We start from the raw sequence: 19,977 nt of genomic DNA on the forward strand, positions 1-19,977 counted from the left end.
TACCTTATAACAAAAAAATTATACCAAGAGGCCGTCGCCGTTGCCGCCGCCGCCGCCCCCCGCAGCCCGCTGCCGGCTTCGTAGGCCGTATCAGGCCGCCTGCTCCCCCCTATGACGCAGGCATCCCGCTGCTACCCCACACGCCGGCACCCCGCTGCCGCCCCACACGCCTGCACCCCGCTGCCCCCCGCCGCTGCTCATGCACGCACCTGGTGCCGCCTCTGACGTCACGCTCCTCGATGCCGCCTCTGACGTCACGCTCCTCGATGCCGANCCGTATACGGCCGCCTGCTCCCCCCTATGACGCGGGCATCCCGCTGTCGGAAGCCGGCATCGCGCTGCTACCCCGCACGCCGGCACCCCGCTGCCGCCCCACGCGCCTGCCCCCCGCTGCCCCCCGCCGCTGCTCATGCACGCGCCTGGTGCCGCCTCTGACGTCACGCTCCTCGATGCCGACCTCCTGGTGGTCATTGCCGATGACGGACCCCGGCTTCTTCTTCTGCAATCCAGATCCCCACCCCCGCACCCCACTGACACTTCTTCAGCGTGACCATGGAGCTGCTGCTGGAGACCTGGTGCTAGCTTCGGATGGCGGCAGCCCGGTGGTGACCTTGAAGTGGTCCAAAGTGCCCACTGCTATACTGCTCAAAGAAACCGTTAAAAGTTCAAACCTCTGCTGCAATATTTCTTCACTTTTCTAAAGCATATACTCTTTGTTTCTAAAAACTTTCTGGTTTCAACAACACCCATAAGTTGAAAAAAAAAACATTCTGGTCAAAACAATCTTTTTACTAATTCCTATAATAACATTTTGTGAACAAAAATATGACGATACATATCGTATATATCGTATACATATCTTTTCGTTCATAATAATTTAATCAACTCCTCTGAACTGCTCTTCAGGATATTCTAAAGCGATCCTTGAAAAAATCATTACTATACGAAGGTATATATAAAGAAATTTTTAATCCTTCATCTAGGAGCTCGTTTATTATTTTTATCGCCATATTTATGGGGTTCTATCAGTTGCTCTACAACTTGTCCTACTATATTTACATTCACATGTCTTGTTGTATTAATATGGCCAGTTCTAACACCTCGTTCCTTTTTAGGTGCCTACGTTATTAATTATTATTAATTCTAATATTACAGTAAACAAAGTTTCAAATATAACTATCAACACAATACCGAAGATAAAGAAAATCAGAAAATGTTAGGTTATTGTCACAGGCTAATCAAATGGTGATGAGGCAGACCGCATATGATCAGTAGTATGCAACGGAGGTAGTAGGTACTTCAAAATTTTGACAAAAAAATATATTTGAAATATACTGTCTTAGTATGATGGGAGAAATTTCACCTACTTTCTGAAAATTCTCCTCGACTACGACGAATAAGCCCTGATTGACACCAAGCTACGCAAGCGACACTGCGCTGTACGCCTCCGATTGTGCGAAAAGACAACAACGAATAAAGAGATTGCCGCCAAAAGTTCCCGCAGACGACAACAACATATGTCCAATCTCCCCGAGGTCGCAGATAAGCGCTAAAATTTTTGCCGACCTTTCCAAAAGATTGTGAAAATTAAATCATCGCAGAACTTTCAAACTCGCACCCTTAGATGACTAATTAAAATAATTTGCAGCCCTTCAACTCCTAAGAGACGATCACTACATAGAGACGCAGTTTTTTCGAGCCCCGAGTTTCCCGTGCCTAATCCGGACCATGCAGCAGGCTACCCTGCGAAATCCACTTAACTAGAATCCGAACGTCAACTCTGGTTCTCTACAGTTTTATAACTACGGTCGGTGGTCTAGCCAGAGTTTGTACTCGACTTGAATTTCTTATTTTGCATAATCAGTAGCAGTCGCTCCAAATTTTATTTGCATTGTATAAGCAAACTATATATTTCTTTTGTTCATTTAATGCTTGTTATTACAAACAAGCATTAAATAAATACCACAATTTTTTTAAAAACCGTAAATAGTTATATATTAAAAAAAATACCAAATTAAGCAGAACGCTTACAAATTCAGCCCTCACACTGCCATTCAAAAAAATTCAGCTCTCACACTGCCTTTCATTTATAGGTTAGCTCCACCGCAAGACCAACCAAAACCCGCAGCCTGGCTCCCAACGTTGGGCCATGTTGCCAGAAAAGCAATTAACCTACGAAAATCCACGACGATACATATTCCTTTTTAGTAATACTAACCTTTTCTTCCGATTGTCTATAAAACATATTTTCATCAGTATGTTTTTAAAATACAGAAATACAGTGACGGCTCGTGAAAATTAAAGTGGTCGTATTTTGATAATGAATATTGTTTTTCTACGTTCACTTTAGTGATGAAAAAGTTTCGACTGAAAAATTATAATAAAAAATTAAAATAGGGGTCGCAGACCCTGAGGTCTCAAAGAAGGTTGAACGTATTAATTTGTAATTTGTTTTTTTGTAATCAGCTAATAGATATAAATGGGAGCTTTTTTTGTAATTTGCAAAACGTATTTTTCTTCATAGTTCATTTAAATTTTGATTTGACAGTAATTTTCCATGTTTTTAAATTTCATAATGCTATAACATGAAAAAAATTAAAATTTTGCGAAAAGCAAGAAAGTACATGTTTGTGTCTGTTAGTTGACCACGGAAAAAAATATATACGCAACCCTTTTCGAGATGTTAAGATGGGTCTATATTAACTTCTTATTTCGCAAGTGCGCTACTTTCTTGAAATTAACCGCATTCGACACCCGACAAAGGCATCGGCGGAAAATTTCAAGGCACTTCCCTGCCGCGGTAATTGACACCCTAGGTAGAAAGACAATGGCGGAAATTTTCAAGGCACGCTCTTGCCGCGGTAAATTCTTACAGTAGTTCCTATAACAGAACTTTATTGCCTTATTTTTTTTTTTGAAATTCTATTTCAACAAATATTGTACGGATATTTAATAATTCTACAAAAATTGCTCGAAATTATTTCACCGAGCCAAAAACTCGCTTCTAAGCGTCGCTCAAAATTATCTCGTATGTCTGCCATTACTTCAGGAATCCTTTTCCATCCAATTTTATAAGCTGTAGCAAAAATACGCTGTTGAAGCTGGACGACGTTTACAATGTTTATTTGGTATTCACTCTGTTTTATACACAGAGCCTTCATAAATGTTAACAAGCCACGTGACCGTCGAGGTTAGACCACCAACATTGAACGGCTGGTATTGATAACAAAAATTCCCTAAATCTTGGCGTTACCAAAATTAATTATTCGTTTAAAATGAACAATGACAAACGTCTAGAATCATGTAAAAAATTACATCAATCACAACCGGTGAAGCAGAATGTTGTGTTTTAATGTAATCTTGTTCCTATTGTTTTAATAATTTTTAATTTTATCGAAATTTAATTATCAATATAGGGAAATAAAATTACTGTCCCAAACAAAATCTCTGTATCTCGAAACGTAAAGATTTATACCGGAATTTCGCTCTTGCTAATGCACAGGTCCATTGTGTGTTATCATCTTTGTGAGAAACTATTGTGTAAAAACTCAACAAACAGTTCGAGAAACATTCGAAGGGGCACCGTCGAGCATGAAAATTATTCATACACGCGTATGTAATGGAACTGGATCTAATAAACCACACTGAGAAATATTTACTTGAATTAAATAAATATGGTTTTCCATGAATTGTAATTGTAATTGTAGTTGTTTATTGACAATTTTATATACAAAAAGTACATGCTGTGTCACAAATATAAATAAAATATGAAAAAATATGAAACGAATACAGTAAGTGAATATGTAAAATTTATTTAAATGTCAATTTATTGATATACTCTTGAACGCTATAAAAACAATTTTCACTTAAGTAACGCTTGATAAATGTTTTAAAAAATATTATAAAGTTTCAAGTCCAAACTGTTTTTTTAGCTATGTCAATCCAGGATTTCAGTACAATCAGATCATCAGCATGCATTGTATTATAATTATGATTATCATAATTGTGTCTAAGCTCCTTTATGTTACGGTGAGTGTTGAGTAATAACTCTAGTATATACAATCAGGGTAATGGAAGAATTTTTAGTTTTTTAAATAATGGCTGACAATGAGTATTTGGTGAAGAATTACTGATAATGCGTATAGCCGATTTTTGCAAAATAAAATCCCGTAAGTCAAGTGGCTATTTATTAGAGAGAAATAAACAGATCTCAGAATACAATGAGGCAAGCAATTTTTAAATTGTCGTAATATGAATATTTGAGAAGATAATTTTGAGCACAAAGTATCAATATGAGCTTTCCAATTTAGGTGATCGTCCAGCATTAAACCTAGCAGTTTCACTGGCGTAGAACTAATAGTTCGTCTATTGGATGTGAACTTCATGTATTGAGTTTTAGACTCATTTAACAGTTAGTTTGTTTGCTGAAAACCAATCGTTAGCTTTATCAAATAGGGAAACATTAAAATATGTGTCACTTGATAAGATCGTAGTATCGTCTGCAAATAATACACAATGACCGTCAAGAGCACCGGGAAAGTAATTAAAATAAACAAGAAAAAGTAGAGGCCCCAAAACAGACCCCATTACACCATTATTTATAGGAACAATGTTAGAATTTTTACATTCGCAACAAACAAACTGCCTCCCATTTGTAAGATAAGACGCGAACAAATTTAATACATTGGACCTCCCTCCATAGAACTCAAGCTTACGAAGAAGTATGGCAGTAGACACTGAGTCGAAAGCTTTAGATAAGTCACACATGATTGCCTCGGTTGTAAGGCCTTGATTAAAGCCGTCAACAACTGTACCAATTACGTCAGCTATTGCGCTAATTGTTGACTTATTCTTGCGAAAACCGTACTGCTCGCCAGAAAGCAACTGCTTAGATCTTAGATATGATGACAACTTATCTTTTATAATAATCTCTAGCACTTTGGGCAACTAGGGAATAATAGCGATCGGTCTATAATTATCTGTGATATCAGTGTCACCTTTTTTAAACATAGGAATAATTTTAGTTACTTTGAATGCATCAGGCCAACACCCAGCCTCAATGCACTTATTGAATAGGATAGTCAACGGCTGTGATATGTATGCAATTATGGATTTTATTATTTTGTTGTTTATATTGTAACAGTCTAAAGTATGAGATTCTTTTAGTTTCAATATAGCCTCATTTACGCCGGATTCAAGTATGCCGGACATAAAAAAAGATAAATGTGGTTTACATATCTTTTTTAAATAGGTATTAGGATCTGAATTGGATATTTTAATAGAATTATATATGACATTTGAAACATTGGCAAAAAAAATTATTGAAATCATCTGGAATAATAGAAGTAGTCCTCGATTTTGGCTTATGTACTCTTTCCGAATTAATTATTTTCCAGCACATTCCTGCTTTATTAGAAGAATTTAAAATAACTTCAGAATCAGTTTTTTTTTCATCCTTTAATGCCCGTTTATACTCATTTCGTGCTAGTTTATATACTGACCAGTCACGTTCCAATTTAGAAGTTAAAGCCCTACTTCCCCTCTGACGAATTCTCGCCAGAGGGGAAGAATGTTGACTGGTGCGTAAAGATATACATTGCGCATGATGATCTGATATGTTAGGATCGAAATTACTAATTTCAATGATATTGTCATGTAAATTTGTTAAAATATTATCTATACAAGAAGATGCTGTTGTAGTAATTCTAGTTGGAACATTAATTTTAATGGATAGTGCATAGGTGTTTAACAGTCAAGAAAATTCTTTTACAAATTCAGTTTTCGAATTAAAATCTATATTAAAGTCGCCTAAAATGATAATATATCTATATCTACAAAAAAAGATAATCTACTAGATGCGCAAAGGATTCTTTAAATATCCACAAATCGCCGTGACTAGATGACCTATAGAGGGGTAAACAACTGTGAATGCATTGATAATTTCAGTACCACAAAATTCTGCGTGTAACGGGATTTAAAATTTATCTAAGTTAATAGGTTTAAATTTATGATCAGAAGCAAAAGTTGCAAAAATTTCCACTCATCCACGAGGTTGATTACGACAAAAGTATGAGACTAATTGATAATTACCTAATTTAACAGAGCGTATAGTATCATCTTGAAGCCAGTGTTCAGATATACAAATTAAATTAAAATTATGTACAGAAGCAAGTAAGACTAATTGATCAAATTTGATATAGCTGTTTTACATTGACAATTTATTGATCAATTAATTCATGAAGTCGCTTCATCAAGAAATTGGACAAGTATAATGCACCAAATCTGCTATCAAATAACTTCATGAATTTATTCATCAAGTTCTTGACGAATTAGAGTTTGTTCTAATTTTCATCAATTTCTTCATGAAGTTCGGAAGTACCAACCCAACAGATTTCCAGACTCAGATCAGTAATGAGGTTATGTTATTGTTGGAATATGTAAATAATTGTGTGGCGTCGTGCTAGTTTTACATTGTTTTTACTGATTTGTTACTTACAAAAACTAATATTTTTATAATGTGTCAGAACGGTACCGCTGTTCTATCACTAGAATTATGAGTGGAAAGGTGACATTTTTGAAATTTATTTGCTTCTTTGATTCATTGGTAGAACTGATTCATACGTCAAAAAACTTGACAAAGTCTGTAGCAGTGTAAAACCACACTGTTTACCGATAAATTCGTGAATTAATTCATGAAGAACTTCGTCAATTTATTCATCAATAAATTGTCAATGTAAAACAGCTATTAGAAATATATTGCGTGTTCAAATGAAAAATCTTATCATTAAAAAACAGAGAATTGTGAATATCATTTTCTCTTATAGTCCAGGCAAGTTAGACCAAAATCACCCAGAATACGTAAATTTTTTTCTGATGAACCGATCGACTTGCGGTTTTCGGCATTGTCTTCGGAAAAATATCAGGTAAAAAGTCTATCTATTACACTTTGGGCTGGATCGAAACTGCATTGCGGGTGCATAAAGTGCATCTTGGAGTGCATCAATATTTCCGAATTTTCTAAAAATGGTAAAAATTGACTAAAAGTTGTAGAGATTTGTGTGCACGGGTTTTCGGTGTCGGAAATTCCGAATCTGACCCTGAAAAATATGCCCGACGGCCCTGGGCCCCCCTAGGGGGGCAAGGGGGGACCTTATGTAAAACATCGAATAGCTGAGTAATTGCCTTCTAAATTTCCACTCGGGGGTTTTTGGGGTCAGGGATTCCGATTCTGACACTGAAAAGTATGCCCGACGTCCCTGGGGCTCCCAGGGGGGCAAGGGGGCCTTCTATAAAACATCGAATAGCTGAGTAATTGCCTTCTAAATTTCCACTCGGGGGTTTTTGGGGTCGGGGATTCTGATTCTGACACTGAAAAGTATGCCCGATGCCACTGGGGGCCTCCAAGGGGGCCAGGGGGGCCTTCTGTAAAACATCGAATAGCTGAGTAATTGCCTTCCTAAGCATGGAATTACATGCACAATTGCATGTACAAATTGTTTTGGAACCAACTGTTCCAATCCTGAAATAGTCGAAAATGTAATAGATGATAGTGATGGAGACAGTGATGACAGTACTGACGATGAAAATTGTGATTGATAGTGAAAGTGTTAGATAAACATATGATAGTAGTTGTTTCACTAATTGCCTTGCAAATAAAAAGAAAATTGGTTCTCAGAATAAAGGGGATTCTTTTCGACTCATTAATTTCCTGTTAATTTTCCCCTTCTTATCTAATCTCTGTAAATTTACGTGTGTTACAATGTAAAGATGAGCCTACAAGATCATGGTTGGTAAGCAGGTGGAGCAGTTTTATTGCAAAAATCTGATGTGCCTTTCCATGTTTTCCAGAAAGCCCACTCCATGGGTGTCGGGCATACTTTTCGATGTTTTACAGAAGGCCCATTTGCCCCCCTGGGGGCCCCAGGGGCGTCGGACATACTTTTCATTGTCAGAATCGGAATCCGCGACCCCAAAAACCCCCGAGTGGAAATTTAGAAGGCAATTACTCAGCTATTCGATGTCAGATTCGGGCCTACGACCCCAAAAACCCGTGCACACAAATTTCTACAACGTTTAGTCAATTTTTACCATTTTTAGAAAATTCGGAAAAATTGCTGCACTCCAAGATGTACTTTATGCACCCGCAATGCAGTTTCGATCCAGCCCCAGTGTATGGCAGTTTTTTTTTGTGGTAGTCATTGTATATTATGAACACAAAGCAGCACACGGCTTGACCACATATTTAGCCTATTTCTGCTGCTACAATGCGTATTGCCGCTTACTAACATAATATAGATTATTATCGTTTATTTATTCATCTCTTGAGAAGTCTCGACATTTAATTATACTATAAGTACCTAATTGAGAAGGTACATAGTGTCGAGATCTATCAATAGACAAACACATACAGTATTCTCATATAAACAATAGTTTGTACCCACGTTTAGAACTTATTATTATTTTTTTATTATGTACATAAATATATCGTTTAGAACTATCTGTCAGAGTTTTAGACAGTTTAGTAAGTTATTAAAAATAAATGGCGGATTGTTAAATTGAGTTTTATTAATTTGTGGAACTAAAAACGCAACACTACTGTCCTTATCTAAAACTAACTTTTTGACGATTAATACTCGTTTGTGCCTAACTACGTTCCACGGTTTCTGCATCGAATTTTCGAGTTTTACAAGAATCAAACGGAAAACAGCACTCTGTAATTATATGCACAGATTAGAATCTAACAATAACAGTAATAAATAATATCTACTATTATAGTCTATACTTATCTACTACGCATTACACTAAGGCACCACGCAAACAAAATCACAAAATTCACACTGTCAGGGGAGAACACAATTTGATGACGTGATTAGAGAAATGTTTAAATAATATTTTTTGCTATTGAACCGATTATAGTTGTATATATACAGAAATATATAACTTCTTTGAAGTAAACAAATTAACTTTACTCCATAAAATATTGATGTTAACTGAGATCTAATGTTATTTTGCATGGGCGTTTTTTTAACACCTCGGGAGTATATTATCCGTTTCTGAAAAGTATCTCTATCTCATCATATCCAAAATCAGTATTTGTTTACTATAACTGAAATTTATTTACGATAGAGAAACTGTTTAGATATTGTATGAAGTTATGTGGCGTAGTTTTCGTTGTTTTCTTTATTTATTGGGTACTCATAGAAAACATTTAAAAAATTAATGGAATAAACACATGCACCAAAAGAATCAGTACAAGTTATTTTTATGAAAATAGTTTTACCTAACTAAAAATCTAAAAATATTCTATCTGTTTCTATAGTTCCATAGTTAGAGATATCATATGATGTTTATTTTATTATTACTTACTTCATTTTGCTTTTGATAACTATATATCTAAATCATATATTAATTCTGAAAATTTTCTAGTGTGGTATAATTCTAAAACTAAACAGAAGAATAAAATGTACAAAAAGTATAAAAAACTGGTAATATTGATTTTTTAAATAATTATAAATAATTAAGAATTCAAGCTAAAAACTGTATTGATAATGAACAGATTTATTCAGTTCACTCAAAATAGTATTCAAAATAATTCGAAACATTTTTGGAAATACTTATATTAATTCTATGAGAAAAACCACATACATTCCAAACATTATATACTTTAACAACTGCACACTACAATCTAGCCTTGATAATGGTAATGCATTTGCCGATTTTTTTGTTTCAGTTTATACTATTTCTGATAATAAATATTCTGCATTTATTAATAATTGGCAATCCTTAAATACACTGTCTCATACCGATATTAATTCTGACATGGTTTTTAATAAATTAGTTAATCTAAAAGAAAGCTTCAATATGGGTCCTGAACCACAAATTAATACTATATTAGAATCTTATGGGTTAATCGGAAACTTGTTTTTGTGGATGAAGTCATAGTTAATAGAACTCAAATGGTAAAAGTTAAAGTGTTTATTTCACGCGAATTAATTGTAACATCCGATGTTCCTCATGGTAGCCATCTGGGACCAATATTGTTTCTTCTTTTTGTTAATCACCTGTCTTATAACTTGAAATGATGTAGATATTTAATGTTTGCCGATAATTGAAATTATTTTTATGTGTTAAGGATTCTATGCAATTCAGAGCGATGTGAATCAATTAACCAAATGGTGCTACTCCCAGGATATGGAGTTAAACCATAAAAAATGTAAAGTAATTTCTTTTACCAGTAGAAAGAATCTTTGGTTGTCGGATTATTTTATTGAAAATATTAAACTTGTAAAAAGTAAAGACAGTGAAAGATTTGGGAGTAAAATTTGATGATGAACATGTAGACCGTTTGCAGAGTATTAAAAAGAAAAAAGCAATTTTGTGCTCTTTAAACTGAATATTAACAAAGATGATTTATGAGTATAGTGAAAGACTACATCTACTTAGTCTCTAAAGTGTAGGAGACACTGTTCTTAATTAAAATTTGCTCTTAAGATTTTTCATAACAAAATAAATTGTAGTGAAATACTATTATACTATTATTTAATATAAGAGTGGCAAACTACCAGGCCAAATGAATTTCTCTATTTAGATCAATCTCGCACTAATGTTGGGTTATTCTCCCATTGAAATTAGTAAGGCGGTTAATACGTTGCTACAGAATTTTGATATCCTTGAGGCATCGTGGTGTCAACTTACTCATAATCATAAAAGAACTTAGTATTTACTTGTAAATGATGATTGTCTTGCAGTACTTTTTTACACTTACTTATTTGTTAAGTTAAGGCAACTATTGGTTATAAGTAGTAAATATTTGTTTAGAACAACTGTTATTATTTCGATTGTATCATTTGGGTTTCCTGTAGATACAAAAATTTAATTAAATTAAATAAATTTTCCAGTATTTGTAGCCAACAAGGATTTAAAATCACGAAAGACTAATGCAAACGATAACGCTTGCTTTTGAAAATATAATTACGCATTCGTGAAAATAATAATCATTTCCAATATCTGCTGCAACAGATTCTTTTTTGCCTACTGTTAATTGTAATTTTTTTTAAAGTAACGTTTTTGTTTGTATACATTCCACTCTGATCTAATAATAAACATGTCTAAATTCATAGAAAGAACATACATTCATAGAAGATGGATAAATTTTTTAATACTTTATTACTCCTAAAATTTACGGTACGTTTCTGAAACCCTTAGTATACCGCAAAAATTTGCAGAAACTCATCTAATTTTAAACTCATACACCGTTTATTAGTGTTTGTGTGAAGTTATCTACACATTTCCATCCACAAATTATGACGTGGGGTAAACTACTTTTGAGATAGAGTATCTGATATACTATTTCAAGTGTGCGGCAAATAGACATTCTGTGTAACAGAGTCATCCATATATACACTTAAAACACTTGGCCGGCGATGCTACAAATATGTTTATAACAATTAAAAGTGATATAATTAAAGTGTATTTTCATGAGTGATAGAAGGGATGATGTTCGCCTGCCCGTTTGAGGGGGTGAAAAAAATTGAAATATGATTCCGTGGATGGAAATTTTCGAACTCGATAACTCGGGTACAGGGGAGGTGCGTGTAAATGAAATTTTAAGAGATGACGTCTTTCTGGATGGGTAACAACCTAGTATAGGTGGAACAGTTCGCCAGCCCGTTTGAGGGGATGAAAAAAATTTAAATATAATTCCGTGGATGGAAATTTTCGAACTCGATAACTCGGTACAGGCGAGGTGTGTGTAAATGAAATTTTAAGAGATGACGTCTTTCTGGATAGGTAACAACCTAGTATAGGTGGAACAGTTCACCTGCCCGTTTGAGGGGGTGAAAAAAATTAAAATATGATTCCGAGGATGGAAATTTTCGAAACCGATTCCATATAACTCGCTACAGAGGAGGTGTGTGTAAATAAAATTTTAAGAGATGACGTCTTTCTGGATGGGTAACAACCTAGTATAGGTGGAACAGTTCGCCTGCCCGTTTGAGGGGGTGAAAAAATTTAAAATATCATTCCGTGGATGGAAATGTTCGAACTCGATATCTCGGTAGAGGGGAGGTGTGTGTAAATGAAATTTTAAGGGATGACGTCTTTCTGGATGGGTAACAACCTAGTATAGGTGGAACAGTTTTCCCGCCAGTTTAAAGGGGTGAAAAAAAATTGAAATATCATTCCGTGGCCGGAAATTTTCGAACTCGATAACTCGGTACAGGGGAGGAGTCTGTAAATTAAATTTTAAGGGGTGACGTCTTTGTGGATGGGTAACAATCTAGTATAGTTGGAATAGTTCTCCTGCCCGTTTGAAGGAGTGAAAAAAATAAAATATCATTCCGTGGATGGAAATTTTCGAAACCAATTCCGTGTAACTCGGTAGAGGGGAGGTGTGTGTAAATTAAATTTTAAGGGATGACATCTTTGTGATTAGGTAACAATCTAGTATAGGTGGAATAGTTCGCCTGCCCGTTTGGGGTGAAAAACATTAAAATATTGTTGTAAAGTGCAACAAACCAGATTTGTGTTTTTAAGGTTGTCGGCACTGTTAGGTTAAAGTTCTCTTTAGTTCTGTATTCAGTACAGTTCAATGGTTAAGATTTTCTACAAGTTAAAAACAAGAGAGTTTGTTGTTGTTTATAGTCTGAGTAGTCCGACTTCAACTGAAAGTTAAAAAGAACTATTGCAACATTTGTATTTATTCCCGTATATAAAAAGAGGGAAATAAACATTTATTTCTCACACGAACTCTTATTTCTGCTACGACAACAAATATCATTCCGTGGATGGAAATTTCCGAAACCGATTCCGTGTAACTCAGTAGAGGGGAGGTGTGTAAATGAAATTTTAAGGGATGACGTCTTTGTGGATGGGTAACAATCTAATATAGGTGGAATAGTTCGCCTGCCCGTTTGAAGGGGTGAAAAACAATAAAATATGATTCCGTGGATGGAAATTTTCGAAACCGATTCTGTGTAACTCGGTACAGAGGAAGTGTGTGTAAATGAAATTTTAAGGGATGACGTCTTTCTGGGTCGGTAACAACCTAATATAGGTGGAACAGTTCGCCTGCCCGTTTGAAGGGGTCAAAAACAATAAAATATCATTCTGTGGATGGAAGTTTTCGAAACCGATTCCATGTAACTCGGTACAGGGGAAGTGTGTGTTAATGAAATTTTAAGGGATGACGTCTTTGTGGATGGGTAACAATCTAGTATAGGTGGAATAGTTCGCCTGCCCGTTTGAAGGGGTGAAAAAAAAATAAAATGATTCCGTGGCTGGAAATTTTCGAACTCGATAACTCGGTACAGGGGAGGTGTCTGTAAATTAAATTTTAAGGGATGACGTCTTTGTGGATGGGTAACAATCTAGTATAGTTGGAATAGTTCGCCTGCCCGTTTGAGAGCGTGAAAAAAAATTAAAATATGACTCCGAGGATGGAAATTTTCGAGACCGATTCTGTGTAACTCGGTACAGAGGAAGTGTGTGTAAATGAAATTTACGAAAAAAATTAAAATAACATTCCGTGGATGATTACCTGAACAAATCGTTCTCAGGAGCTTTCGTTTGCAAATTTTGTGGGCTTCAACCGTCACAAGCGCCGTTACAGGAGCACTATTCAGACTTAACTCCTACAGCGACTCTGGCCAAGTCAAATCTCAACAAAAATCCATGTAATATTTTTGACACATGTAAGGACTTTTTACTTAACAAACATCAAATTACGTCTAATGATATGGACTCCCTGGAACGGATGACAAGGGGGCAACGATGCAACCAATCTTGGTTAAAAGAGAGAAATCTTAAGGTAACTTCCTCAAATTTCGGTCGTATAAGCAGAGCCCGTAGTTATGATACCCTCATACAGGTTGCCAGAAAAATCATAATGCCGCTTAACCTGGCAAATATCCCATCCGTATCTCATGGAATTGATTACGAGGAAAAGGCTTTGGAGCTCTACGAACAATCACTTGGAGTTAAATGTACGCCATGTGGACTCAAAGTCCATTCCATATATCAATTCTTAGCCGGATCGCCGGACGGATGTGTTGAAAACGACGAACTAGTAGAAATTAAATGTCCATTTTCTATTAAAGACATGGATCCCGAAGTAGCCGTCAAAAATGGTTTGCTCATAATAAAGACACGGGAAAATTGAAAAGAAACCATGATTATTATCTGCAAATTCAAGGTCTTCTAGAAATTTGGAACAAATCGTGGTGTCATTTTGTAATTTATACATTTAAGGGAATTAAAATAGAAAAGATCGACAGAGAACCAAAAATTTTCGAGGAAATGCTTCCTAAATTGAGAAGCTTCTTTTATACTTTTATTCTGCCGTTTATTTCTGGTACGACCGATACTTTAACATCTACAAATTGGTATCCAAAATTTAAAATTCTCCCAAATGGTTTAATCGATCATCCCGAATATTATACGACCATCGGAAGAAAATACCATATTGGGTTCTATAATTCGGCATCATGTGATGTGAAGGAAATCACAAGCGGTGATTTTTGTATTTTAAATTCTGATCAGTGTCTAACCAATTTTATTGTCGATATATGTCTCAATGTAATAAATGTACACAACAGATATCAATTATTAACAGTTACTATGGGTACGGCATTGTTAAATTACGAAAATCGAAATAACGCTTACCACGGGCTCCACTCCCTTAAACTGCAAATAGCGGACAGTGCAAAAAAAGAATTCGCGTTCATAAATCCTTTCAGAGGCACGATTAAGTAGACAAAGACGTATTTAAAGAAATTTCTCAGATATTTGAAAGACTTTCATCAAGTACACCTACCAGTTGATACTTCGCTAGCAAATCACTGGACCCCAAAAATAATAGACCACTGCCGCCAACGAGATAGTCATAACTGTGGTGTATATCTAATATATTTTTTTGAAAAAATAGGTAAAAATCAATGCATTGATTCCGTCGACATAGACCTTTATAGAGGTCAATTGAGAAGAATTTTAATAGAAAATTCCGATAACGTGACATTAAACTGTATATACTGCTGTAATTGCAAGGGCACCAATCAGCCAACAATATCCTCTGAAATATGTATGCGATTCGCACATACTAGGTGCATGTCGAAACAACAGCTAACTGAACAACAGCTAACATACATGTGCACCTTATGCAGTAAACACAATGAGAAATACGGAGGTTTTACTGAAAACTCATAAAATTATCGCCTGTCGACAGGTAACGTCTTTTTCGTCTCACACCAACCAATGTATTTTTAATTTTTTTCACTATCAGACGGTCAGTACCTCCTATACTCGATTCCATTGACGCACCCTACGCCTGTCCCGAGACAATAAGAACTGATTTCCAAAAATGTTCATCCCCACAAAAGGCAGGCGAACTGTTCTATCTACACTAAGTTGTTACTCATCAAGAAAAACATCATTCCTCAAAATTTCATATGCACACACCTCCCCTGTACCGAGTTATCGAGATCGAAAATTTCCATCCACGGAATCATATTTTAATTTTTTTCACCCCTTCAAACGGACAGGAGAACTGTTCCACCTATACTAGGTTGTTACCTATCCAGAAAGGCGTCATCCCTTAAAATTTCATTTACACACACCTCCCCTGTACCGAGTTATCGAGTTCGGAAATTTCCATCCACGGAATCATATTTTAGTTTTTTTCACCCCCTCAAACGGACAGGCGAACTGTTCCACCTATACTAAGTTGTTACCCATCCAGAAAGACGTCATCTCCTAAAATTTCATTTACACACACCTCCCCTGTACCGAGTTATCGAGTTCGGAAATTTCCATCCGCGGAATCATATTTTAATTTTGTTCACCCCTTCAAACGGGCAGGCAAACTGTTCCACCTATACTAGGTTGTTACCCATCCAGAAAGACGTCATCTCTTAAAATTTCATTTACACACACCTCCCCTGTACCGAGTTATATGGAATCGGTTTCGAAAATTTCCATCCTTGGAATCATATTTTAATATATTTTAATTTTTTTCACCCCCTCAAACGGGCAGGCGAACTATTTCACCTATACTAGGTTGTTACCCATCTGGAAAGGCGTCATCCCTTAAAATTTCATTTACACACACCTCCCCTGTACCGAGTTATCGAGTTCGAAAATTTCCATCCACGGAACCATATTTTATTTTTTTTCACCTCTTCAAACGGGCAGGCGAACTGTTCCACCTATACTAGGTTATTACCCATCCAGAAAGACGTCATCCCTTAAAATTTCATTTACACACACCTCGCCTGTACCGAGTTATCGAGTTCGAAAATTTCCAGCCATGGAATGATATTTTAATTTTTTTCACCCCCTCAAACGGGCTGGCGAACTGTTCCACCTATACTAGGTTGTTACTCATCCAGAAAGACGTCATCCCTTAAAATTTCATTTACACACACCTCCCCTGTACCGAGTTGTCGAGTTCGAAAATTTCCATCCACAAAATCATATTTCAATTTTTTTCACCCCCTCAAACGGGCAGGCGAACATCATCCCTTCTATCCCTCAAGAAGATACACTTTAATTATATCACTTTTAATTGTTATAAACATATTTGTAGCATCGCCGGCCAAGTGTCTTAAGGGTAGATATGGATGACTCTGTTACACAGAATGTCTATTTGACGCACACCTGAAATAGTATATCAGATACTCTATCTCAAAAGTAGTTTACCCCACGTCATAATTTGTGGATGGAAATGTGTGGATAACTTCACACAAACTTTATTAGTTATACTTGTATACTAAGGGGTGTAAATACATATTTACATACATATTTTTTAGGGGTAGATATTGTTATTAAATATGAAAGAGGATATCGGACAGTTGTCCTCCACTACTCAGTAAGCATACTCGACTTCTTTTAACAAAATTCTGTATCATGCTTTCCCCTACCTGCGGCTGAATTTCGTTGATATATCTCCAAATTTCTGCCGTTAATTCAGTAATCGTATTCATTTGAGCAGAATAAACTTTAGACTATACGAATGCCCACTGAAAAAAGTCGCATAGCGTAGGATCGCATGATCTTGGTGGCCAAGTCACTTTCTTGTTACGTGAGATGAGTCATCCATTACATTTCTGCGTAACAAGTGGATAATTTCTCGTGTTGGAATCAAATGTCATCCAAATCCATGTCATAACCGAAGAATTGTCACAAATTTGTCAGTTTTGCTTGTTCACATTCCCACTAAGATGGGAATACGCCTCATCGTTAAAGATGATTTTCTTAGCAAAATCACGGTCCGCTTGTTGATCCTCTAATATGCAATCAACGAACATCCAGCGCATTAAATAGTCGCCTGGTTTCAATTCCTGGATTAACTGAATCTTGAATGGATGCAGATCTTTTGTTAAAATTCCACAATTTATAAAATCTAATGATATTTTATTTCATAAAAATACGTCAAATGACCTAAACCATAGAGTCATTCCTGCAGTTCGTTCTGCGAACGTCGAAAACACAAGGCATAAGATCATTTTCAGCAAATGTACTAATTTAATAATTATTAAAGTTAATTTTTGTTGCTTTCGGTTTAACTGGAAATGGTCAAAATTTTCAGAATTGATATATACTTTTTACTTTAGTATATTTGAACATTTAACGAGCTAAACATTTAACGGTATTGCATAATCATGTAACGATAGAATTAACTCCTTAATTTGGGTAACACGACATCACGGACTAGTTTGAAAAATATATTTTCCACAGAAATTTCGATATAAGGTAATTTTGTTTGCAAAGAAAGGGGATATATATCTTTTACAAATTCCCTTTTCCATTACGACAAATTCCACTTCTGCTGCCATTGTATTTATATGTAAAAAATAAATATTTCTACAGGTCAAAAAAATACACATTTCGGTCTTTCTTTGAAAGGTGACCAGTTCTTTGGACCACCAGGTATTTAATAAAAAGTTTTTTTGCATAGAAGTAAATATGTTATTGTGTGTCGTTTACAATATACTAAATTGTTTTAAATCTAAATCTCACGATTTATTTAGGACTTATATAACAAACGTTTGTCAACCATTATTTATTCTACAGATTAATGAATGGAAACTGAAAGTTACTGAAATTTAAAATTTTTAAATAGTATGTTTATATAAGAGTTTCTTGGTTCTACGACAACAATAGCGTCTCGATGTAATGAAAACATTTCTCCTAAATGTCAGTTCCCATCTAACGCATGTAAGAAAGTCATTGCACTGTCATCTTCAATTCGCATTTCGTCACAAATTTTAAAGTTCATGTGTGTTGCATGTATTCATTATTATTTAATCTTTTAACAGCGACTTTAAGGAGGAACATGCTGGGTAGGGATGCATTGGAAAATATAAATACCACAGTGACGCTAACGGGGTTAGTTGTCTTTAAATATTAACACCAAAATGAAAGTGGTAGGTAATTTAAGTGATAGATTTGATAAGTGAATATATAATAATTTCAAAAGGACATGTTAATCTGTGCGAATGTGTTCAACTTAGTGTCTTTTAATTTATTTTCTTTATGAAAATTCGCTTTAAAATTGGCAAGGTGGCAAATTTTGATTAGAATTTATTTATTTTTTGTCACGTGTTTGGGACAATGGTTTTTATATTCATTTAAGTTCAAAGCTAATTGTTATTGTTTTCTGTCAGATAATTTGTTTTATACATTTTTATTTTTATAGGTTATATTAGTAGTTTTGGCATTAATATCAACTTCAAATTCTCAACAACCTCAAGGTGAACCAATTCCAATTATTCGATACGATAATGAAGGTGTTAACGCAGACGGATCATACCAGTGGAGGTAAATTACATTTTATATTTATAAAAGAGAGAATTTGAGTTGCAAAACATTATTTGAAAAAAAAAACATTAATTAATAAACTGAAGATATAAGTATTCAATTACTATTAATGAAGTTGTTTTCTGGTTCTCCGTTTAGACTTTTGTAAAGATTTAATTTTATAAAAATGTAACCAATTTAGTTGTGTAGAAATCATTTTCCATTAGATAGTAACACAACTAATAAACTAATTATTTTCAGTTTTGAAACTGGTAATGGTATAGTTGCCCAGGAGCAGGGCCAAATAAAAAATGCAGGATCAGATAACGAGGCGGCAGAAGTTCAAGGCTCCGTACAGTACACAGATTCAGATGGTACCCCCATTTCCTTAAATTATATTGCCAATGAAGATGGTTTCCAACCTCAAGGAGATCATTTGCCAACTCCACCTCCCATTCCTCCAGCTATACAGAAGGCTCTAGAATGGATTGCTGCTCATCCTGAACCTGATCAACCTGGTCAAGCTTCGAATGTTCAGCCAGTATTATACAGTAAACAGTCATCACAGAGAAGATACTAAAACTCTTCACTTTAATTGTTGTATATAACCATACTTTGTAAATATTTATCATTTATACACTATTTAATCATGTTACTAAAATAAAGTTCTTATAGGTCATACTTAAATAAATGTTATTCATACAAGTTAACTGTTTATAAAAATGTTGGTTATGGTAAAACTTACATTTATAGCAAATTAGAATCAAATTTTAATACTTTCTTTTATTAAAAGATATAGGAAATAATAATAATTAAAGAAGTTATGGTGATGCCAACTGAAAAAGTAACAGTTGCTATAATAATAGTGGTAGAGTTTTGCTAGAAAACTTGAAAGTTAATACACTAGGCACAGAAATTAAGGGGTATTAAAAGAATCCCAAAATTTTGTTTAATATTCAATGAGCTGTAACTTGGAGGGAAATGGTCGTAGAGATAATACAAAAAAAGGAAATTGAAGCTTCAAGTTTTTAGTTTTCGGATCTGGAGTTTAAAATTTTTAAACGTCAGCAGTTTTTGAGTAATTATAAGGAAACGAAAGGCCTATGGACCAACAATTTTTTTTGGTAATTTCACTAAAAAATAAAGCTCTTTTAGAAAATTTAATTCTCTTCAATTTGAGCG

General features: G+C 35.1%; 1 protein-coding gene across 1 annotated transcript; it reads left to right on the plus strand.

Moving 5' to 3' along the window:
* Positions 1-18,413: 18,413 nt before the first annotated feature.
* On the plus strand, positions 18,414-19,375 carry LOC108916599 (endocuticle structural glycoprotein SgAbd-8-like). Its single transcript, XM_018722893.2, has 3 exons — positions 18,414-18,422; positions 18,695-18,816; positions 19,057-19,375. The coding sequence occupies exons 1-3, from the start codon at positions 18,414-18,416 to the stop codon at positions 19,373-19,375; spliced, it is 450 nt and encodes a 149-aa protein (XP_018578409.2).
* Positions 19,376-19,977: the final 602 nt, after the last annotated feature.

This window comes from Anoplophora glabripennis, unplaced genomic scaffold (genome assembly GCF_000390285.2).
Source record: "Anoplophora glabripennis isolate ALB-LARVAE unplaced genomic scaffold, Agla_2.0 scaffold2080, whole genome shotgun sequence".
Taxonomy (NCBI): domain Eukaryota; kingdom Metazoa; phylum Arthropoda; class Insecta; order Coleoptera; family Cerambycidae; genus Anoplophora; species Anoplophora glabripennis.